The sequence below is a fragment of the Papio anubis genome, chromosome 8 (genome assembly GCF_008728515.1).
Source record: "Papio anubis isolate 15944 chromosome 8, Panubis1.0, whole genome shotgun sequence".
NCBI lineage: Eukaryota > Metazoa > Chordata > Mammalia > Primates > Cercopithecidae > Papio > Papio anubis.
In genome coordinates, this window is record NC_044983.1 from 13,715,965 (window position 1) to 13,740,818 (window position 24,854).

General features: G+C 37.3%; 1 protein-coding gene across 5 annotated transcripts in view; it reads left to right on the top strand.

Moving 5' to 3' along the window:
• Positions 1-24,854, top strand: part of TUSC3 (tumor suppressor candidate 3) — a 207,297-nt gene that overhangs the window by 75,947 nt on the left and 106,496 nt on the right. For all 5 annotated transcript variants that reach the window (XR_001905363.1, XM_003902455.3, XM_017961787.2 and 2 more), the window contains exon 3: positions 18,271-18,388. Coding sequence is in view for 4 of the 5 variants with exons in the window: in XM_003902455.3 (XP_003902504.1) it covers positions 18,271-18,388 (118 nt within the window). In the remaining variant the exon portion in view is untranslated. The remainder of the gene's footprint in view (positions 1-18,270; positions 18,389-24,854) is intronic.

A 24,854-nucleotide genomic window follows, 5' to 3' on the forward strand; every position in this document is an offset into this window, starting at 1 on the left:
GCGCCCGACTAAAGCTATTCTTCTATAATTAGAACACCATTATAACTTTTAAGTAAATTAGTATTAGTTCAATGATAAAATCTTACTACATAGTTTAAATTTTACATTTGTCTCCAAAATGTCTTTTATTTCCTTCCCCTACCCCCATGCCATGTGATATCCATTCGAGGTTCATCTGTTACATTTGATTGTTGCACCTCTTTCTTTTAATCTATAACATTTCCACACTTAAAAAAAAAGTCTGAGTTTTAATGATGTTGACTTTTCTTTTTTTCCCTGAGGAATCCAAGCTCCTTGCCTTTTATGGTGTCCCTTGCTCTGGATTTGTCTGATTGTTTCTTCATGATTATATTCAAGGGAAGAGTACTATAGTGGTTAGTTGGAATACCTTTTATGGTATATTATCAGGAGGCCCATAATATTAGCTTGTTCATATACCAGTGCTGAGATTGATCACTTGATTAGGGTGATGGTTGTCAGATCTCTCCACTGTACAAGGATATTGTTTTCACTTGTATTAAGTATTTGGGGAGATAAGTGGCTTGGGAGGAAGGATTCAGGGTGATCATGTGAATATCCTGTTTCTCAGAAGTAATGTTTTACCCAGCACTTGTAGCATTCGTTGATAATCTTTGCCTGAACTTGATATTACATTAGTGATCGTGAAATGGAGATTTTCAAATTCTGTCATTTCTTCTACATTAATTAGTTGTCATTCTTCTGTAAAGGCAAGCTTTGCCAACCTCACTTACCTTTTGTTTTGAGTATTCCAACCAAAAGATTCCTTTCATTCCCTAATCCATTACTAGGATTATTCTTCAGGTTCAAATTGTCCTAAATTTGACCAGTGGGAACCAACTCCTATATCATGGCATATCTCCTTTAGTCTGCTTTCTAGCACAAGATATTCTAAGCTTACTTTGTATGTTATCTGCCGTGGAAATGTAATCAGCAGTGTTTTCAAGGAGCCCTGGTTCCTCTTAGTAGAAAATGATATTTAGAAAGCAAAAGCTTAGCTACATGTACACTTTACTGCTGAGGTAGTGTCATTGCTTTGAGGCCTTTTTAGTGGACAAAGCTAAGAGATACGGTTCTGTGGGGATGTGCTTGTGTATGTAGATGTAGATATGTATTTTAAAATTACGACTTCAATTAGATACGTATTACTGTAGCAGGACATTACATGTTTTCTTCTCTCTTTCCCTCATTCCATACTTTTATCTCCTTGGCCTGAGACATTAATACAGGTGTAGCAGAATCTGTCTTGGTCCATAAAGAAGTCATCTAGGGTAGTTCTCTCATCCATAACAACTCAGTGAGTTGAAGCTGATGTGAATGCTTAAGTGAGTTGAGGCTGAAGTGGTATTATTGATGACTTCAGTGAAACTTAGTGATAAATTTCTTACCACCTGTTATAGATGGAATTGTTTCTTTCTAAAAAGATATGCTGAAGTCTTAACCCCCAAGTATCCCAGAATGTGGCCTCATTTGAAAATAGGGTAGTTGTAGATGTAATTAGTTAAGATGAGGTGATACTCAGGCAGGGCAGGCCTTTAATCCAATATGACTGATGCTATATCAGTGAAAGAGCGCTTTTTTTTTTTTTTTTTTTACTAAATTCTATTTTATTACATTGTTATAGACACACAGGGAGAATGCTTTGTGATGGCAGAGGTGGGGAAATGGAATAATTTAGCTGGAAGCCAGGGAATGTCAAGTATTGACAGCCACCACCAGAAGCTAGGAAGAGGCAAGGAAAGATTCTCCCCTTCAGTTTTAAGAGGGAGCATGGCCCTACTGATACCTTGATTTTAGACTTCTAGCCTCCAGAACTATGGGTTTTGTTTTGTTTTAGCCATTCGGTTTGTGATACTTTGTTATGGCCACCCTGCGAAACTAATACACCACCTTTTACCTGTTGGATGATTTTCACCATAGACAAAACATCCCACAGGGGATGCATAAACACAAGTCAGTTATCCCTCTGGGACAGCTCCCCCAGGTATCTGAAGGCCAGCCTCATTTTAGAGAGATCTCTACAGTGATCTGAGGGCTATATGCTTCCATAAACACTTGAAGGTCTCTTATAACCCGTTCCTAGGTATAGTTCATCATACCTAGTGTGGTATTGGAGCAAAGACAAGATAGTATTAAACTTTTGCATGAGAAGTCCAGCCCTGGGAGTGTATGTAGTGCCCTTGTGAAGTTTTGCTTACAATCATTGAGGTCTCACAAACGGGAGCTTCATCATAAGAAACGCAGGTTGGCAGTGCCTTCAATGTAGCCTCTTGGCTGGCTAGTAGACTTTGGTTGCTCCAGCTCAGTTTGATGAAGACATTGTGTCCACAATCCTAGACAGACTGGCAGGGAGTAGTTAGTCCAACCTGTCTTATTGCTATGGCACTAACAGGCCATCCGTTATTCCCTCCTAAGAAAGACTGAGCTATCGCCATGGGAGTGCGGCTGAGAGGAACATGAGAGAAAGGGTAATTGATATTTTGCGTGGAAGCCGGGGTCTTCCATTAACACTTCCATAAATTCCTTCTTAAGATTAAGAAAAATGACAAAGTTAGTTCAGACCCCACTGGTGGAAGATGGCAGATCCAGCAGTTGATGGTTTCAGAGAGCTGCACCAGTATGTTTTTTCATGTGAGGAAGTCTTCAAAGGTGGATCTCAAGGACAGAAGATTTTACTATCCCTCCCTCTCCTTTACCTCCTAGGATCTGAATTTTCATCTTCACATACTAGAATTTTTGCTTGCCCTCATAAAATCAGGGTCTCCATCTGAGTATCTGTAACTTCATCTTTTCTCCAGTTATCCCCTGCTCACACGGACATTATTAGATGTTCATCTGGAGAGTTTTAGTATGAAAGATACAAGGGCCTTTCAGTGAAATTTATAGAGACTGATTACATCCTTCACTTTGGCCTCCGTAGGCCACTGCAGGAGGGCTTAGTGTGTAATACACTCAGCCAAGTGGTCATTATCCTTATTTACTAAGACCATGTCAGTAAAAGAAGAGAACCCAGTGACTGAACCCAGATTAAATTTGAATTTCCTAAGTCTTTTTTTTTTTTTTCAAAGCTAGGCTGCCACCCAGGGGATATACTGATTGAGTTTCCTCAAGGTAGCTGTCAAGTGGGGAAAGGAAGCATTATCCCGGGAATGGTCAGGACAGAATCTTGAATTTCCAAAATAGATCTGAATAATGCCCGTGTCTCTTGTATTGATTATTTCTTAGGAAGCAGCCAAGAAGAGATGACCTCTTTCTTGGGATAGATGTGTTGAGTCACCAAACTGCCTTGTTAAGGTGTGTGGACAAAAAGAGGAGAGGAAGTCGAGTCACACATGTTTTCATGGTAATTTTTGAGGTGGCTCAAATGCATGTCGCAATGCTGGATGCTAGCAGATGTTAGGGCATGTGGAATGACTGCTGAATACTTTACCTGTTGGCTTATGTTTTGGTGACTTTTGTGGCAAAAGGCACGGTATTATTAGACTGTAAAATAGTCTAGAAAGCCAGAAGTGTGACATATTTTAATTTAAAAATTCATAATGGAATGACTAGAGTTAACTAGCACAATGTACTCCAACACACTACTCTCACAGTGAGAGTCTTAATAGTAGCAAGGTGCCAGTGGTAGCCCCAAGAAAAGGACAAAGGCTCATTAAAGTCAGTTTGCTAAGAACAGTTGGGTATGATGCCTTCACTAGCATGGCTCCTGCCCTGCAAGGTAAACAGGCCATTGTTTGATAAGAGTCTCAAGTCTGGTATTCATTGCAGCTTCTGCATAAAGTTCCACTAATGGAGCCAGGTAGCGCTGGTGGTGATCTGGTAAGTGTAAGTTTAATCAGCAGCTTGATTCCCTATGGCTTATCAGATTACGGGTCCTCACTGTGGGCATCTTCGTTAAGTGACCTGTTGGTGACAGCTCGGCCTGTGTGATTTGTTGTCCAGAAGATTGATGTTTCAAAGAGAGGTATCTTTATCTCTTAGTCTGTAGTCTTCCAAGCGGCAGACCATATCGTTAGGCCAGTGGCAATCGTCAGTGCAAATGTAGGAAGATTTGTCAAAGTGGGTCTTGGTCAGGACTGTGAGGACTTGACTGCCTTGAGTTCTGCCACTGAGCAGAACAACCACACCTGCTGTTGGTGTTACATAGCTGTTTCTGAGGGAAATAGCCACAGCAGCCCATCAAACAGCATCAGATTTCAACTTAGCAGAATCATCAGTAACCCAGGCCCAGGCATTTAGGGAACCTCTGTGAACTGAGGGCTCCACTGGGCCATTGACTTTGAGTTGGGTGGCAGAGTTAGGGATAAAGTTTCCCACAAGAGATGGCTGCTGTTTTTTAATGTAAAACTGATGGTTGCACTTTGGGAGGCCGATGCGGGCAGATCACGAGGTCAGGAGATCAAGACCATCTGGCTAACACAGTGAAACCCCGTCTCTACTAAAAATACAAAAAATTAGCCGGGCATGGTGGCGGGCGCCTGTAGTCCCAGCAACTCGGGAGGCTGAGGTGGGAGAATAGCGTGAACCCGGGAGGCGGAGCTTACAGTGAGCCGAGATCGTGCCACTGCACTCCAGCCTGGGCGACAGAGCGAAACTCTGTCTCAAAAAAAAAAAAAAAAAAAAAAAAAGGATGGTCAGGTCAGCTGCACTCTGAAATATACCATTTCCACAAGCAAAGACTGGTGGACGCTTCATACTTTAGTCATCAGATCCCAGTAGACCAACCCCAAAATAGAGATATTAGGCATTTATTTGTACTTGGTGGTCATGTCAGGCTGGTGCTGTCCAGAAATCAAATTGGGGTCGGTACGTGGAAGACAACTCATGTTGCCATAGGCATTAGTCAGCACAGTTATCAGTCATGGAGACTGTAGTTTGAAGCAGTCATTAGGTTTGTCTGTCCCCAAAGATACAGGGTGTGGTTTATTGGACATTTGCAGTGTAGCCTGTTGGATTGTTTCATTTTCAGAGGACACTGATTTGTGGGCTGGTCTATATAAATGATGAAGAAGAATGCTCCAGTGGGAGATTAACTTATTTCAGTACCTAAAGAGTTCAGTAAGGTGTTGGGCCTTCTTTTTGGGGGTCAAATCTGAAGAGATAACAGTTTTTCTTTCACTGCTTGAGAAATTGAGTGTTTGTAGTCTGTTCACATAGTCCCAAGAAATTTTATTTGGTGCTGTTGAGATATTGATGCCAATCCAGTTTTCTTACTTTGAATGTGATTTGTTTTTTTGCCTTGCCGGCCAAAGTATATTTTAAATTTTTTCACTGAAGGCTGATAATTTTGCTATACTACGTCTTACATTTGACTATTCTGGGTTGCCTTTTTCAGGAACGCAAATAACTCTTCAATATGTATATAGGGACTTTATTTTTAGAAATGTTATTGTATCGTAGTTTAAAATACCAGTTCTCTTTCATTGTTTTTTCTACCTCAGGGACTCTAATTCTCCATGTTTAATCTTTTAAAATCTGCCTCATTCCCTCTTAAACTTTTATTTTGTTTTTGTTCTCTTACCTGCTTTTAATCCTATTCTTAATGTCCTTTATTTATTTTCAGTCAACTCTATTTTTCTTTGAAGACTTTGTAATGCAGACATCATTTCTACATGGATTCTGTTTTGCTTTTTTGAAACATACTGGTTTCCTGAGTCTTACTAACTGTGATGTAACATCTTTCTGTTTTTTTATTTCCTTCTATTTCTAGTTGTTTAATTTCTGATTTGAGATTTTCTGTCTTCAACTGCTTGTTTAATGATATTTACTTTAGTTTGGAGTATTTTGTTTCAGTTTTCTCTTCATAATTTTGTTTTCAGGGAAATTTTTTATGAGTTGAAGAATTTTGATTCTTTCTGATTTCTTTTTGTAGTAGCCTTGTGTAGATGCTATTGATCATTTGCTGCTTCTTAAAAAATTTTTTTTTCTTTCTTATACCAGACTAGAAACCATAGTTTACATGTGGGTGGTGATGGCTAGACTTTTGGGTGGCCTACTGATTTCTTAATTCAAATATGCCTTCTCCTCATAACGTGAAATAGGTTGAGTTCAGCAGGCTTATTTTTCTCCCCTGCTCACTTCTTCCTCCCTTCTCTTTTTCTTCCTCTCTCCTCCTCCTTGCAGTGGCGTATTCTGATTCTGAGATGATGTATGTTTCCATCGGTCCCTTAATTTCCATGACTTCTCTGTTTCACTGTATTGCCAAGCTACTAATGCATGTCAGCTTCTTCTAAGTTGTCCCCCACTCCCCACAAAGCAGTGCATTCTTAAGACTGCCACGTTTGTTTCTGTATACTTCCAAGCCCCTTTATGTTCCGCAGTAGCCACTGTTCTTCCCCACCATATAGACCTGTTCTCAGTGTTTTCCAATTCAGATGAGATTCTCTCTTTCTTGGGGTGATTCCCACCCCACCCAACCCCCCATATTTCGCCTCTGCTAGGATCCCTCTTACCCGTTTTTCCCCATATAGTCTCCACCTTCCTATTCTTGCATGGATTACTGAAGTTACAGGTGTTCATTTCCTCACTTCCGTTTACATTTATATTCTGTAGGATTCTTTTTATCCCAGTTACTGTATTGGCATTAGTAGTTTTGATTATGCTTTTTGGAGAACTACGTGGTTTTTGGAGTTCTTTGTTATCATTATCCTACAGGAACTCAGTAATTTTCACATACAGTTTTAATCTTAGTAGGAGAAATTGGAATCTGACCATAAAAAAGAAAGTTCTTTGAGGACAAACTATTTGTTTTCTTTTTTTGTGACCTGACAGGGAGTCACTGTTGGAAATTTGGAGACAAGAGTCTCACTCTGTTGCCCATGCTGGAGTGCAGTGGCGTGATCTCAGCTCACTGCAACCTCTCCGCCACCTGGTTTCAAGTGATTCCCCTGCCTCAGTCTCCTGAGTAGCTGGGATTACAGACATGTGCTACCACACCTGGCTAATTTTTGTATTTTTAGTAGAGACAGGGTTTCACCATGTTGGCCAGGCTGGTCTCGACCTCCCGACCTCAAGTGATCCACCCATCTCTGCATCCCAAAGTACTGGGATTACGGGTGTGAGCCACGGTGCCCGGCTAAGGACAAATACTAGCATTACAGTGATGATGATGATCATGTGTAGATACAAGATCACGTGATGTTCAGGGCTTCATTGATGATCATGTGTTGATGCTAGATCACGTGATATTCAGGGCTTTGGACTTTCTATGTGCTTAGTGGGATGTTATTGAATGAAATGAATGAGAATTTTTTGATATTGATGAAAAACTCATTGAAAAGTTTCTTGATATACAGATACAGGAGTAAATATATAAAACAGTGCTTTATTTCTCTAAAAATGCTTTATTTATATAGGTTATAACTGAAATAAATGAAAAAATGACTTAAAAGTATAATCTTGATAGCTGCACTTAACCATTTAAATTAAAGATAAAACTTTCTGCATTTTTATATCTAGAGCTGCAACAATTATATATAATAAAGTCATAAATTGCAATTAATCTTTGTATTATTTTTAAGCATTTGTCCTTGGTTTCCATGATTTCAGTTTATATTAGTCATTAACATATTAAATGAGATTTACTAGTTTTCATGGTCTCAGACCTTAGTCCTCAAATAATTTCTCTTAGATGCATAAGAATCATTTTGGGTTTTTTTTGGACTCATGAGGATGACTTAGTACAATCCAGTCAATACAAGTAAAACCACTTCAGATATGCCCCTTTCTTGTGATAGGTTGTTGTCTTTGTCACCGTAATACAATGAACAAAATACGATTCTTTTTATTTATCAGAAGATAGTGATTATCATGAGCCCATGCAGAAGAGAGTTAACATAGCAGGCCTGAGATTGTTATCCTTAGAAAGGGGAGCGGAGCTCCCAAATTTGGCCCTTGCCTGTCATGGGAACATGGATTTTGGGACATTTTCTACCACTCCTTAGCTGAGAAGGGTGGTTCACTGTCCCTGAACTGTTTACAAACAATGTGGTTAATGCTGAACACCTGCTTTTTTTGTGTGGCTCTGGAATTTTGCCATCTGCTCTACAGAGGGCATCCATATGACCAACCTTCTTGGGCATTGAATCTGTAATGAAGCTCTCTGGTAGACAACACTTTACATGTGCCACAATAGAATTGATCCTGTGTGACCTGACAGGGAGTCACTGTTGGAAATTTACCTAGTTCACTTCAGACTATACCATGTGCCTTTTCCCTCTGCTGATTTTGCTTTGTGTCCTTTCACTGTAACAAATCTCAACCATGAATGTGACCATGTGCTGATTCCTCTGAGTCCCCTTAGTGAATCACCAAACCTGGTGATGGTATTGGGGACCCCCAACGCAGAACCATTTAATAATTCTGAAATGTTTTCTCCTGGTCTTGGCAAGAAGTTATATATTTAATACTCATTTTAGTTTTTATTTACTTTTTCAGATCTGTAGAATAAGCCTCCCCCATCCCTTAAGAATCTTGAGTAGAACTAGAAATAAAAAGAAACCTTATTTTATAAACTTGTGGGTTTTTACTGTGGAACTGGATACTAGTATGATAATATTATATCAATGCTGGCATATATTTTTGAACCATTTTTATTGAATAGTCACTATGTATAAATACTCTCCTGGATCCTAGGGGAGATGATGGCAAACAAACTGACCTAGCTGCTGCTCTCATTATCTCAGAGTCTAATTCGTAAATGTCATGAAGGGAAAGCACAGAGATTTATGAGAGGATCCTGGTTTTTCCTGTTAATTTGTGTGTTCAAAAAGTTTAGTTAAGGGAGTGATAATTGAAGTGTTAAGTTATACAGAAAGACGAGGAATTCATAAGGCATGTTTATCTGCTCCCGTTTACTAGACATAACTCTTTGCTATGTGTACAGAGTGTGCCATGTGTGCTCTGTAGCTATAGAAAAGTTGGGTTGAGGCTGGGCGCAGTGGCTCACACCTGTAATCCCAGCACTTTGGGAGGCCGAGGTGGGTGGATCATAAGGTCAAGAGATTGAGACCATCCTGGCCAACATGGTGAAACTCCTGTCTCTACTAAAAATACAGAAAATTAGCTGGGTGTGGTGGCATGCACCTGTAGTCCCAGCTACTCGAGAGGCTGAGGCACGAGAATCGCTTGAACCCAGGAGGTGGAGGTTGCATTGAGCCAAGAAGGAAGGAATTTCACAGAAATCCTGTATCAAGAGTAAGTCTGGTTTATGAAAGGAAATTAAACAAAATTTGGGTCTGGTGCAGAGAGTGAGAGGGGAAGAAACTAGAAGTAAGGTCTGCGAATGCAAATAGTCAATGAATTTTAAGCTAGATGCTGAACACCCCAAGGTTTGCATACCCATTTGCCATTTACTAGAGTCTTTGTTATGCCTCATGTTTTTAACCTCATGAGAACTCTTGAGAGAGATTACTAGTATTGTCATGCTAAAAGGGGGAAATAAACAAAGTATTTGTGACTTTCTCAAGTTTATACATTATAAAGTGGAAAGCCAGTCCACAAGTCCCGATTTTCAGAATTCATGTGTTATCTGTGTTCTTTCTACTTGGCCACATCATAATAATGAGTGTAGTATTACATTGTTTGGAAGTCATGTGAAAAGTGTTACGGTTTTTTTATGTGTATCTAAAGGCCTTAACAAAAATCAAACCCAGACAGAAAGAGACACAAGGAAATTTTTGGAAGTGATGGAAATGTTTATGAACTTGACTTGAGTGTATACTTATGTCTACACTCACCAAATTGTACCCATTGTATACATTAATCGTGTGGGTTTTTTCCTATACCAGTTATACCTTAGTGAAGCTAGGGGAAAAGAATAGTCCAAGAGCATTCCTTCAGTGTTTAGCGTAAGACATTCCTATGGTGGGCTGGCAGTTCATTAATAAAATTAGAGATGTCTGGAACCATATCACTGGGTAGAAAAGTTGCTTGTAATGGAATTTTGTAGTATCAGAAGATAGATCTCTCTCTATATAATATATAATTCATATACTCAGTTAACTGGTTAATCAGTCGTCCAAGTAATAGTAGTCCAATTATTTTTAAAAAGTATGTGAATCTCTATGCCTTTTGTTCAGTTTTGCTGAGAATCTAAAACTCCTCTAAAAATAATCTATTAAAAATAATTTTGATGAAAGAAAAGTTAAAAAAAAATGAAGATAAGTATGTATAAATACACGAAAGGATTCCTGGCACACACTAAACTTCCATGAATGTTTCTTGTGATGGCAGTACTTTCAGTTGACCAGAAAAGACATAATCTCCATCTCTTGTGACACAGTTTCTGTAATCTTATGTCTGCCTTTTTGATTCATTACAATAAAGGTCTTTAAAGTCAGCATATATTCTGTTCTTTACCACATGAAGCTAAAGAATAGACTTACTGGGAAGTCCTGCAGGATTTAAGGTATGAGTTAATGCTTTCCTCATTTTGACTTCTCAGGTTTTACTATATATATATATATATATATGAATTTATTTAACAGATATTTTTTCAGTATCATGATAGTTCCTGGGCATGTTATCATAAACAAGGTTTACATAACTTTGTTGTTTTGTATTTATTATTTAAGATTATAAGTGTTACCATAATGGATTGAAGTATCTTGAGGCAGTGGCCTGTATGTCTTACCTCTTCCAGACATTGAATTAATTCGCCCATTTATTCATTCATTTGTTAATTCTCTGTCATTAGTTGCACAAATATTAAATACATATTATGATCATACATACTAGATAAATGATATGGTTTGGCTGTGTTCCCATACAAATGTCACCTTGAATTGTTCCCATAATCCCCATGTGTTGTGGGAGGGACACAGTGGAAGGTAATTGAATCCTGGGGGCTGTTACCCCCATGTTGTTCTCGTGATAGTGAGTTCTCACATGACCTGATGGCTTTATAAGGGGCTTTTCCCCCTTTCTTTGGCACTCCTTCTTCCTGCCGCCATGTGAAGAAGGTGCCTGGCTTTCCCTTTGCCTTCTGCCATGATCATGTTTACTGAGGCCTCTCCAGCCATGCTGAACTGTGAGTCAGTTAAACCTCTTTCTTTATAAATTACCCTGTCTTGGGTATGTCTTTAGTAGCAGCATGAGAACAGACTAATAGAGTAAGAAAACTTATTAAAGGAACAATGTGTTAATTGATTTCCTTACTATTGTATGACATTCTTCTTGGCATACCACATTTAAGGTTTTATATGTTACTGTTAGTTTTTTTTTAAGGAGAACTAAAATTCCCTAGACTTTCAGAAGCCGAGTGCTAACTATGCATATTGTATACACTTCAACGTATTTTATGTTCATATACACTTTTGCTTTAAAATATGTATTTGGATCACATAGGTTACTATTTTCCAGGGAAAGATCTACTTAGGTCTGATGAAGAAAATGGATGCACAGGAAACAGCTTTAAGAAGCACAACCTCTTTATCTTATGTCTAGTGAATTATTCAGTCAGTTACAATATGGTAGTGAACTGTTGATTTCTCAGCTCTTCAGAGGCCTTGGGTCTATTTAATATATTTCAGTATATTCAGCTGGGCCCTGGTATGTATAGCACAACCAGAGGAGCAGCTGTGTTAGAAATCTTTGTGCAGGGTGTTACCAATTTATTTTTCTTCTCAGGGTACCAGAACCTTAAGTAATAGGTGAGTTCGCTCACTCCAGATCTATGTATATCACTGTCTGTAGAATTTTTTTTATTTGGGGTTTTATTATGGCATAAGTGCAATTCATTTTACATATATAACTATAAAGACATACAATGGTATTTTCATATGAATCTGCTATAAGAAGTTTGATTAACATTAAAAAGAGAAGCTATGCTTCTTAAAACAGCTCTTTTCATGGGAAATATATTAAATATGTAGAACTGTAGATGAGATAATTCTTTTTAGTTTTACATAACCTTTTAAAAAGCATTATAACATAAAAAATTGTAGCATTTAGATTAAGTGATTTTTTTCCCCATAATAAAATATGGAGAAGATTTAATATAACACATTTAACAGAACAGTACCCTGCAGTTATTGCTTAAGCCTTCCTGTATCCTTTTGACGCAGCGTGACTGCCCTCTTCAGGTTGCATAAGTATATATTAGAATTTACGGCATTCCCTACATTTGTGAAGTTAGGCCTTTACTATTACTATAACTACTACAACAAAATATTTTTTAGATAATAGTGTTGGAAATGTGGTTATTTTAGTTAAGTGCTTGGAGTATTTGTGGTTTTTAACTTCCAATTTCAGATGGTAGTGAGGTCAGAAGTGTGCTTATTGTTAGCACACGTAATGTCTCATTTCGCTCATCAGTCCAGGCTGACAGAAACATAGCAAGGATCCTCTGAATGTCTTTATCTGTCATTAGTTAGGTTTTCTCTGTCCCCTATTAAACGTTAAGAAGTTGGGATATGGAGGGCACATAAGGGAATGGGGTAAGCACCGGGTCTTTGTTATTGGGGCACATTTTTTTTTTCTAATGAATCTTTTGTACTCTGAAGAGATATCGTTAATATTAAAATACATGTTCCTCGGGCTCATTTATTTATTTTAAATGACATACAGATCTGTTTAGTGATCTATTTCTACTGAATTACACACAGCAGAAAAAAGCCCCCATTTGCCTTGTCAGTGTTAAATTTTCTGTAAGCATTGTACTTGAGTCAAGAAAATGTAATTTGTAGGCCGGGCGCGGTGGCTCAAGCCTGTAATCCCAGCACTTTGGGAGGCCGAGACGGGCGGATCACGACGTCAGGAGATCGAGACCATCCTGGCTAACACGGTGAAACCCTGTCTCTACTAAAAATACAAAAAACTAGCCGGGCGAGGTGGCGGGCGTCTGTAGTCCCAGCTACTCGGGAGGCTGAGGCAGGAGAATGGCGTGAACCCGGGAGGGTGGAGCTTGCAGTGAGCTGAGATCCGGCCACTGCACTCCAGCCTGGGCGACAGAGTGAGACTCTGTCTCAAAAAAAAAAAAAAAAAAAAAAGAAAATGTAATTTGTTTTGGCTCCTGTGGAATTCTTTATTCTAGCCAGAGCTATTCCTAAGTATATTGTCTAGAAAATGTTGCTGGATGCTATGGCCTGCTAGGTTGCAGTGGAGAATTTATGTGAAATAGTTTACATCTTCATTTACATAATATTTTAATAGCCTCATATGTTTTCCCAGCCAGGCCATTATAGTAACATTGAAAGTGGTTTCCAAACCTTCATTTTCTTCTCCTCCAATGTATCATACGTAACGTTGTGAGATACAGCATTCTGAAATAGTATTTTGCATAGTCTTCTTTCAGAAACACTTGTTTACTATTTACAGAATAAAAGCAGTGTCCTATTTATCTTTCTACCACTTCCAGTCTTTATTGTCTAACCTGAAACTTACATTCTATTACTTGAACACAGAATACGCATTCCAGGCAGGGTAGTCTTTGTTTATACTGTGTCTGTTACCTTGCTTTTTTCTCCCTGCCTTTCTTGCTTATTCTAAGTGTAGTCCTTCCAGACATACCACCATTATTTTCCAGTTTTTTTTTTTTTTACATTCATACTTTGTTGAACTGTTCCAGCTCACTATGATCTCATCCTCCTCTGTATGCTATATAGCACCTACAATCTGCATTCCTCTTTGAAATATATATACTTTATTTATGTACTAGAGTGCATATCTGTTCTTTCCTCTAACCTCTTAAAGGTGGAGACTGTGAGGTATACGTCTTTATTATTGCAGCACATATGAAAATGTTGAGTATCAGTTTCACTGATGACTAAGATCTGGATTCTACATTTGTTGTGAAATTGTCGTTACTAACAAGATATCACATGATGATGTAGTCACTGTAACCTTTGAATCATGAACATTATTCCTTTGACAAACAACATATGTTTGTGATAGTACAGATTTAAAATTTCATTTTTTCTTCCCCTCAACACCATAACTAGAGTAAAAGAAATCTGCCTTAAAAGAGACATTATCCAGTGACATAAATCTGACTAAATGAGTTGTAGTAGACTCTCTAGAATTCAGAAATTCTAATGTGGTAAACTTAGCTTTAGGGTATTTATGATATAGTGACTGGTTATGAAACTGTATTATTCATCATCAGTATCATTATACCTTTATTAAATGCAGCTTCTGTACTAGATCCTAGCCATTGGACAATATGTAATAAGAACAGCTATGCGTAAAATCAGTAGTGCTACACAGTCGCTGAGAATTTCTGTTTCAGATAGTTGCATCAACAAGTATTGTAGGTGTAGAGATTTGAAGTGACTTCCAAAGGAGGGGCAGTTTTTGAGCAAACTTCTGAAAGAAGGGAGGACATTCTAAGTGAAGTCTTTCATGCACGTGGTTAAGAATGGACATAGTATGTTCATGAAACAGACTCTTTGAGTGTGGTATTTTTTTTATAAAGACATAGATTATGTAAGTTGTGGTTAAGGTATGGAGGATTTTGACTTTTATTCTTTTATTCTTCCTGTTGTCTTCATTACGTAGGTAGTGGGGAACATTTTTGGATTTTAGAGCAGAGGCTGGAATCTACAAATTGGTTATTGGGAAATGAAATCTGAAAAAGTAGAGTAATATGGAGTACAGAGTTCGAAGGCAAATTGAATTCATGCTCTTTGACTCCCCATTACTTTATCACATTTTATTTTTTAATTTTTTCTTAATTACATTTTAGTATTCAATACTTGTATTATGTTAAAAGTTTTCAGATTGTAGTACTGTTCAAATTTAACCCTCTTAAAACATAATATTTTAATGAAAACAATGTTATGTGCTTCTCGTTTATAAAAAAGAACTACAAAAGAGGACCTTGCACTCATCTGATTTGCACATAGGTAGGCTAGGCCAGAGATGATCACTGTTACTGCTTTGTGATTTTTTTCTTCTGTTGTTTTTTAAAAATAGCTCTAAATGTTATTCTTATAACAACATTTTATACAGTAAACTTATCTTTACATTCTTGTTATGATAGATGAAGATTTAACTAATCTCACCTTTCATTGCTTTTTTTTTCTTCTTTTATTTATCATTGTAACACTAAATAACATCTTTGTGTTTTTTGTTCATTATCTATAGATGATGTTTTTTGATTCCCTCATTTGTGATATGAAGATTAGCACGCATATTCTTCCCCATCACCTCTTCTTCTTCTCTTTTACCTACCAAATTCTGTTGGCTATCCTTCTATACTGTCGTAGTTTATATTATGTACATTCCATACTGTAACCATAATTATTACATCTGTGTTCTCTGTATAGGTTGATTTAGAAAGTTAAAAGGGAATAAACAGCACTTACATTATTATTTCTGCATAAACAGCATCAATGGCAAAGTAGTAGGTTATTATGATTCCTTTTCTGTAGCGCCATTGTTTATAACCCCTGACCTGCACAAAATATTATATTTAAATAATCTTTCTAATCAGTTGATCAAAATTATGATACATTTTAGTAAGGTGCATATTTGGACCTTGTCTCTTATTTTTTTTGTTTTAGTTTTTATTTTTCCTGTTGTGGGAATAAATACAGTTTTCTTACTATAGATTTAATATGTTGTAGCTCTTTCTGATTCTAATGATTATCCTTAGAATCTATTCTTTTCATCTTGAAGTCTAAAATTCCTGTTCTAGTTTGTACTGGTTGCATCATAGCTTCACAGACTACAGCTTCTTTATACCTTCTCCGCATGCTACCTCAATGCATTTCTAGTTGCCCTTTTTCCTCTCTTATAGTGCTCTATCATAGTATTAAGTTTTCTTAGTTTCTCATTCATACTACCTTTTCTATCAATTATATTTTAAGTTAATTTTCTAAGAATGTGGGGGTAAATTTTAGATTGCTTACATTTCCGTGAACATGTTTATTTCAAATTTATTTATTTGTCTCAACGTGCAATTCTAAATAGAAAATAATATTCTGAATAAATTCTTCTATTTGCCGGTATCTAGTGTTGCTAATGATCAATCCATTCCCAATCTCATTGCTTGCCCTTGTCGAGGAAATTTTTTTCTCTGAACACTTTTAGGATCTTCTTTTTTATCCATGCGTTTTGGTATATCCCGGTATCTCTCCAGGTTGTTCTTTTCTCATTTCTCTTGTTCAGAACTGGGAAATGATTTTAATTTGAAGATTTAATCTCCTTTAATTGTATTGTTTACAGAAATACCATTTTCTCTGTTTCATCTCTCTTCTATTTCTGTGACACCGGTTTGAAAAAGGACTTATTGGATTATATCTCTAGGTCTTTCTCCTTCCCTCATATGTCGTTTTTGTTTTTGTTCTGTGAATTTTATTCGACTCTGTCGTCTAATATTGGTGTTTTATTTGAGCAGTCATATTTGAAATCTGCATAAATGCTCTCTCTTTTACTATCTTTGTTCCTTTTTTATATGATATATATATATATTTATTATTTTTATTTTTTCTTCTGTGAATACTGCTGAATAAAGCAGTCTGCATGTTTCACTGGGTATGTCGACAATACAAAGGCCTGACAGATTCTAGGGGTTGTGTGTGCAGTGACAAGCCTTAAAGAATAAGATGACTCCCACTGAACAAAGCATCATCTTGTTATCACTTACCATAAAAACAGTACTTTCCTTAAACCTAGTGTTTCTCTGTAACACAGTGTTTCCCTGTAACAGTCACCTGTATGTACAGGAGTCCATGAAGAACTCTTTGTGTTACCCTTTGAGACTTGGGGGATAGGGAACTGATGCAAATGAAAATGAACTAATAAAGTCCCTTGTCTCTGACCCAGGAGTCTTATGTCTTCTGCAAGCATCCATGAAATAGTAACAGGCTAGCTTGTTAGCTTGCATTATATATGTGGTAAAATCTCAGACCCTGCACAGTTCTTGACAAATATCTTTTTTGACAGAATTTTTCTAAGTATGTTAGTTACAGTTCCACTTTCTTTATAATGTTTTCTGATTGTTCTTTTAGAGTCCATTTGTTTTGAGAAGTTTTTAAGAAATCGCATAAGGTTTTCCGATTGTTCTTTTAGAGTCTGTTTGTTTTGAGAAGTTTTTAAGAAATCGCATAAGGTTTTCCTCAAATACATGATTTTTTGGGGGGGCAGTGGGTGAAGGCTAACATTGGGACTGGTTGGGGAGGGTGCAGAAGTTTGGTCTACTACTGAGTATGAAGTTGTTTAATTAAAACATCTGTTTTTAGCTTCTTGTTTTTTTTTAAATCTCCAGACTCTGCTGCTTCTGAATCTAATGTTTTTCTAGCTTCTTATTGCACTGTAATCTCCTTTGAGAGTTTAACTTCCTCTCAAAACTTTTCACCAGCTTTCTGTTTTTCAGATGTTTGTGGAAATCTTTCTGCTGCTGACTCTGCCCCAAGTCCTTTTGTTATTGTTAGATGGTACCTTTTTATTTACTTTCATTTTGAGGAGGGGAAGGAGATAAACTCCAGAGAATAGTCAACCATACTGAAGAAGCAATTTTATTTTTTAAAAATGTTTTAGCACTAACTTGTTGCCTTTTATTTCTATTACCATATTTACATCTTCCTATAAATGCCACTTTTCTGTTTCTGTTCTCTTCCTACATCTAAATATAAAGTTTTATCATCTGGAAAATTAGGAAAATATCTAATAAAAATGTGTTCAAAATAGAAGCAAGTATCATCTTAGAGAAGGAATGTTTGTGGCAGCTGGTTTAGCTACAAAGAGAAATCTTTGCTTCCTGTTGGTTTGAATGTAAATGCATTTTTAGATAAATGGAATGAATAAGGTGGAGTATAGCTATTTTCAATTTTAAAACTACTTATGAATTTTGTTTTTCTGTTAAACCAAGTTGCAAATATTCTTAAAAATTGATCTTTGCATTTTACTAAACATTATTGGTAGATACATGTGTATAGGGAATGCTGCAAAATGTTTTTATTCCCTAGAGTAAGAGTTGGCAAAATTTTTATTTCAAGGGCTAGGCTTTGTGGTACATGTAGTTGCTATGTTGTTGTTACAACTTTGCCCTTATAGTACATAAGCAATATGTAAATGAATAAATGTGGCTATGTTGCAATAAAACTGTATGTATGAACATCAGAATTTGAATTTTATGTAATTTTCATGTCAGAATACGTTTTAAAAAAAAATACATTTTAAAAACTATGGTTTGATTGCAGTCTATACAAAAACTGGCCAGTGCTTGTCCTCGGCTTGTCTGTTTTAATAACTGCTTTGTAGATGCTTCAGTACTGATGTGTTTCTACTATGACCCATTGTTCTTATCAGGCAAGCTAATGAAGAATATCAAATACTGGCAAACTCCTGGCGCTATTCATCTGCGTTTTGTAACAAGCTCTTCTTCAGTATGGTGGACTATGATGAGGGGACAGACGTTTTTCAGCAGGTAAAAGAGTTATATCTTATTCATATATTTAACATAGGTGTTTGTGGTCGATACATTTTTGTTTGGCACATAAAAATAAAATTCATTCATCGCCTGAACTCAGAGAGGTTGCAGTGAGCCGAGATTGTGCCACTGCATTCCTGTGGGGGATAGAGCAAGACTTTTTCACACACACACACACACACACACACACACACACACACACACACAATACAATTCATTCAATACGTTAATAAATACAGTATTTATAATAAATTTTGTGATGTGATTAACATAATTATGGCTAAACTGATTTTCATAATTGTACAGGTCTTTGCCATTATGATAAATTCATTTTAACTTTTGCATCATACAGGAAATGTGTTTTTTCAGCATGCAGTGGCAGTTTACATGCATTAGTCTTATTTTGGCATTTAATTATAGGTGGTAGTATATTATAGATAGTATTTTGCACAGATTTGTGACATTTTATATAAAATTCATTGCAAATTTTACTTAACTGTTATTTTTTCCAATGGGGCAGAATTTTACATATAGAGGGTTAGATATTTATTTACAAGTATTTTCTCTCTGTTATGGATTGAATTGTATACCCCCAAATTCATAAGTTGAAGCCATAGCTTCTGGCGTGACTGTATTTGAAGATAGGGCCTTGAAGGAAGTAATTAAGGTTAAATGAAATCATAAAGGTGAAACCCTAGTCCAAAGGGACTGGTGTCCATATGAGATGAGGAATCAGGAGCAGGAGTGCATGTGCACAGAGAAAAGGGCCATGTTAGAACACAGTGAGAAGATGGCCACAGGCCAGGAGGAGGAGCCTCACCCAAAACCAACTCTGCTGGCACTTTCCTCTTGGACTTTGAGTCTTCAGAACTGTGAAAAATAAATTTCTCTTAAGTCACCTACTCTGGAATTTTCTGTTATAGCAGCCCAAGCAAACTAATCAGCGTATTGACCCAGTCTTCTCGCTAGAGCAAGGTGTTGGACTTGAGACCGGAATTCTCATTATCATCAATGTTGTCATGCTTGTAACATCATCATTGTTGACATCGAGAGCTTATGTCCAGGCACCGTTCTAAGGGCCTCTTACGTATTCATCTAGCTTCACAGTGAGAGAAGTGTTGTTACTGGCTCCATTTCATAGGTGAGGAAATAAGGAGTGAAGAGACTGTTGCTTGTCCAAGGTCACCAAGTTAGTGTAATGTGTAACTAGAATTTGAACTCAACTGTCTGGCTTCCAGAGCCCTAGTCCTTAATCATGCTATTACCCTGCAGTTTATTATTTATTTTTTAACATGTTTTTACTGTGCGATCAATCCATTTAAAATCCAAAACTTACTGCCATCCCGGGGTTAATCTTTTCGGGTATCTTGGCCTATTTAATTTTTCTCACATGTGATACTCTTTGGCATAATGCTTACCAGGTCATGGAAAAGCATGCAGTTCTGTGAAGAATCTCTCTTACTAATTGTAAATCACCATTAGTGAACATTTATACTTATTTGCATCCAGATCATTTGTTCTTGCCAGTTTCTAGTTAAATAAAATAAATTCTCTCTTTTTGCCTTCAGCACTTCTTCTGTTAGTATTCTTCACTTATTTCCTCCAAATTTATTTTGCCTTTTTAGGTTGTTTCTTTATATTCATCCCTTCAGCAAATAGTTTTGCTCCTATAGTGCCTATTCTATAGGAGCAGTAAATTTGGCAAGAAAAACATACATAGTTCTCCTCTATGAGCAGCTTACAGATTAGGAAGCTAATAATAATAATAGTATCATAATAAAACATATAAATATGTAATTTCAAATAACCTTATAAAGAATAATTACAATACTATAAGAACCAAATATTATTTCATGTAAATGATAGATCTCTATAGAACCTCAGGATAATTGGCCTTAGAGCTCATCAGATAGAAGTGCTATTCAGTATATACTTGAATCCTCTCTGTCATATTGGCAAACAGTCTTCTAGGTCCAACAAGACTGCTAGAGCACGGTCTTGAAGCCCATGACTAGACCTGTGGACTAAATGAAGACAGTGAGTTGGGTTAGTTTAGTTTCGTTGTATCTTTGTTGTGCTATTTTTGTTGATACTATGTTATCTTTGTTTTGTTGTGATACCTAATATACTAAGTACATACTTAGCATATTAAACATCTTATTTACTTTTACAAATATGCTTTCTCCTACTTTTATTAAAACAATGCCTTTATTGGTATGTCTTTTGAAAAATCCTTAACAGAAACACTCATTTTTCGCTTTTTAAAAGTACTTTTATTTCTTAACTACTGTAAGAAACCAAACTGCCAAAACACCATGTATCTGATCCTTGGTGTCATTGTTGAGGAAGCAGTATGGTGTGGGTGGGGACTACAGCAGATTGGAAAGGGGATGTGCTTGACCTCAGTGGGAGAGGTGCAGCCCAGCATCAGCTTTGTAGAAGAAATGTAGGTCACATGTATGTAGGCCACATGTAGCTAGATCTCTTTCAAGAAAAGACCTAAATAATAATTTTTATATGAAATTTCTCTCTTTAAAATGTTGGCAGTTAATTCATATTTTTTTTAAAAAAAACTTTATGGGATATTGTTATCTTTGTGTTGAGTACTGAATGTAGGCTGCTGGTATATAATAATATAAATAAATGGTTATATATAATCATTAAATTCTTTTGTTTGCTTTAGACATAATTATTCTAAAGTTTGGCCTATAAGAGTTGAAGTCAGTTGTTTTTAATTGTAACATTTCCTCAGGTTAATTTTGATTCAGCAGGAATCCTGCTATAGAACTGCCTTGTCTTTCCCAAAATCTAGCCCTTGGGTTAGCAACAAGAGTTCTCATTTTAAAATGCAGAAATGAGTAAAAGTTATAGCAGTTAATGAGTTTTATGAGGAATTTTAATCTACAACAATAGAGAAGTATATGTTTTGCTTCAGTTGAGAAGCACTAAAATATTTTTAATGCTTATTTTTTTCCAACTGACTATTAAATCATATTTTGCTGAAGTACTGTCTCTGAATTGATGTTTTAAAGCACTGTCAGCAGTAATGTGGTGTCTGAAGATAATATTAATAACAAGTGCAGAAACTTGGTAATTTCTAGCTCTTTGGGGACTTACTGGGAAAGTAGCTTCAATTATATGTGATTCCCATAGGAATGGCTGAGGCTAGGTGTCTGATGACAGGCCAGTGGGTTAATGAACATGGTGTGTTGGAAGGAGCGCTCAGCTAGGAAATAGGTCTATGTTGTGCTCTGCTGTGGGTAGCCTTGGGGAATTGGGTATTTTAATTAAGAAAAAGCACTGAATTGTATGAATTTTTAAGAACCTCTGAAGTTTTACCACATAAGGCCTTAGTATGGATTTTCTGATAGTTTTCATGTGGGGAGTGAGGAAGATGGGGACTTTCAGCTTTATAATTTTGTATTTACATGGTTTCTGTAGATGTCTCTTGTGTATCCATGAGAGAAACAAACATGAACAAAGTATGGAATGGGAGAAGCACAGGGAAGAAAGAAGGAACTGGTAACTGTGTGCTTTGTTCAGTTTAATGAACGTCCATTACATGGAAGCCCACTGCTGGGAGAGTGGAGTAAGATAGACTGCTGATGTACAGGGCCATGTAACACTTATTATATACATTAGAGACATACTATTTTTATTTACTTATTTATTTTTGAGATGGAGTCTTGCTCTGTCACCCATGCTGGAGTACAGTGGCGCGATCTCGGCTTACTGCAAGCTCTGCCTCCCGGGTTCATGCCATTCTGCTGCCTCAGCCTCCTGAGTAGCTGGGACTACAGGTGCCCGCCACCATGCCCGGCTAATTTTTTGTGTATTTAATAGAGACGGGGTTTCACTGTGTTAGCCAGGATAGTCTCGATCTCCAGACCTTATTTTTTTCCAACTATTAAATCATATTTTTATATGATATAATTTATATATAATTTATGTATGATACAATTTATATATAATTTATATATGATATAATTTTTATATATAATTTATATATAATAGGCTCCTCAGCCTCCCAAAGTGCTGGAATTACAGGCGTGAGCCACCGCACCCGGCCCCTATATACATTAGAGACATATTTTTATATATGTTATATATGCATGTTATATGTTATAATCTGTATGATGTTTATACTGTATTGCAGGAGCTTGTGTTTTCAAATCAGTCTTCTAATGAACTTATTAAAAAAGGTTTATGAAAAAAATATTGTTAAAGCCTGGCAAACATGGTGAGAGCCCCGTCTTTACTAAAAATACAAAAATTATCCAGGTGTGGTGGTGCATGTCTGTAATCCCAGCTATTGGGGAGGTTGAGGCAGGAGAGTGGCTTGAACCCAGGAGGTGGAGGTTGCAGTGAGCCAAGATCGTGCCATTGCACTCCAGGCTGGGTGACACAGCAAGACTCCATCTCAAAAAAAAGTTTTCATTAAATGGAGGTAGAGTTCAGAAGGTATTATGATATCCTGGTAATGAAGTGTCTAGAGTCAGAAAACCTGAGTTCATTTTCCAGCTTTACTTCTTCATTGCTGTATGACCTTTGGTAAATCACTTTATTTTTATATGCCTCTACTCATCTGTAAGAGAGGGAAAATAATATTACCTTTCTCATAAGACTATTGGGAAGATGAAAATAAGACGTTAGCGTTAGAGTAGGTAGCTACGCAGACATGAGCAGGGCAGCAGAGGGTCCCTCACCCCAGGATGTCAGGTGACCATCATTTGATGATCAGGTGATTGTTTAACTGTCTTGCTAAAATAATAATTGGTTGCAGCTGGCTGCTAGGAAAGGCAATCTCTCAGTAGATAGAAAACACCTGAAGATGGTGATCAGCCGCTTCTTGATGAGATCTTAGGACTTAAGCAGGCTCAAGCATGCGCACTAAGAGACAAAATGGTGGCGTTTAACTGTTATACGACCTGCCTCTGGGAGCACTCGACTAGTAAGGGAAAAATGCCTCAAACGAGCATGCACACAACTTCAGTAAACACACTGCATACGGCCCCTCCCAAGTGCTGGCAAGCCACTGTGCAGGCACATAGCCCACCCAAAAGGAAAAGTCAAGGGAGAAGAGACAAACCCTGGGGTTATGTCAGTGTATGAAACCCCAAGTCAAAGGCCAAACAGTGCACTTTGATGTCTTGAAGTTGCCCACCTGACCTTCTTCCAAGTGCGCTTCTTTCTATTTCTGCACCAAAACTTTTAAGTAAACATTCACTCTTGCTCTAAAACTTGCCTCAGCCTCTCACTCTGCTTTATAACCCTCGGATTCCTTTGAGGAGGCAAGAATTAAGTTGCTGCAGACCCCTACGGATTCACCACTGCTAACACTAATATATGTAGCTGTTTAGCTCTGTGCCTGATGCATAAATATATGCTAAATAGTTCTTATTACTATTACATAACATTAGCAATAATACTGGTGTGTAGCGTTCCCCCTTCCTAAAACCACCTTATTTTTGCATAAGTTGGTTAAATCTAAATTCTATAGAAATAATTAAAAGTTGTGGTAAAGGAATGAAGAGAAAGGAAAGAAGCGATGAAAAGATGACCTGGGAATCCCTTTGGAAGGGCTAACTGCTTAAGCATTGTCTTAGTTCTTTTTGTTCTGCTACAACAGAATACCTTAGACTGGCTAATTTATTCAACAGGAGTTTGTGGGGAGGGCAGAGGCAGAATATGATGGTTTGAATGTTTTGCATTCAAACAATGAGTAAACAACATTCAAACCATCATATTCTGCCCCTAGCCCCACCAAACTCATGTGTTTCTCACACTCAAAATACATTGATTTTGTCCCAATACTGTCAAAAGTCTTAACTCATTCTAGCAGCAACTCAAAATTCCAAAGTCCCAAGTCTTAACAAAATCGGATACAGATGAGACTCAGGACATGATTCATCCTGAGGCAAATTCCCCTCCAGCTGTGTATCTGAAATCAAACAAATTATCTACTTCTAAAATAAAATGGTAGAGCAGGAATCGAATAGACATTCCCTTCCTAAAGGGAGAAATAGGCAAGAAAAAAAAAAGGGGTAACTGGCTCCAAATAGGCCCAAAACCCGATTGGGAAAACGCTATTAAATCTTAAAGCTGGAGATTAATTTTTTTTCATTCCACCTGCCATCATCTGGGCACACTGGGGCAAAGGTTGAGCCCTCAAGGCCTTGGGAAGCCCGACCCCTATAGCTTTGCCAGGCCCAAGCCCACACAGCAGTTCTCCCAGGCTGGTGTTGCATGCTCTTGGCTCTATAGTTTGGGGTTTCAGCAGAGGCCCTGCAGCCGTAGATCCACTAAGGGGGATTTTTTACAATGGCTCTGCCTCTGCAACAGGTCTCTACCAGGGCTCTTGGGCTCTCCGCAAAGTCCTTTGAAATCTAGGTGAAGGAAGACATACCTCCTCAGCTCTTACATTCTGGGCACCTGCAGAGCTAGCCCTTTATGGATGCTGCTA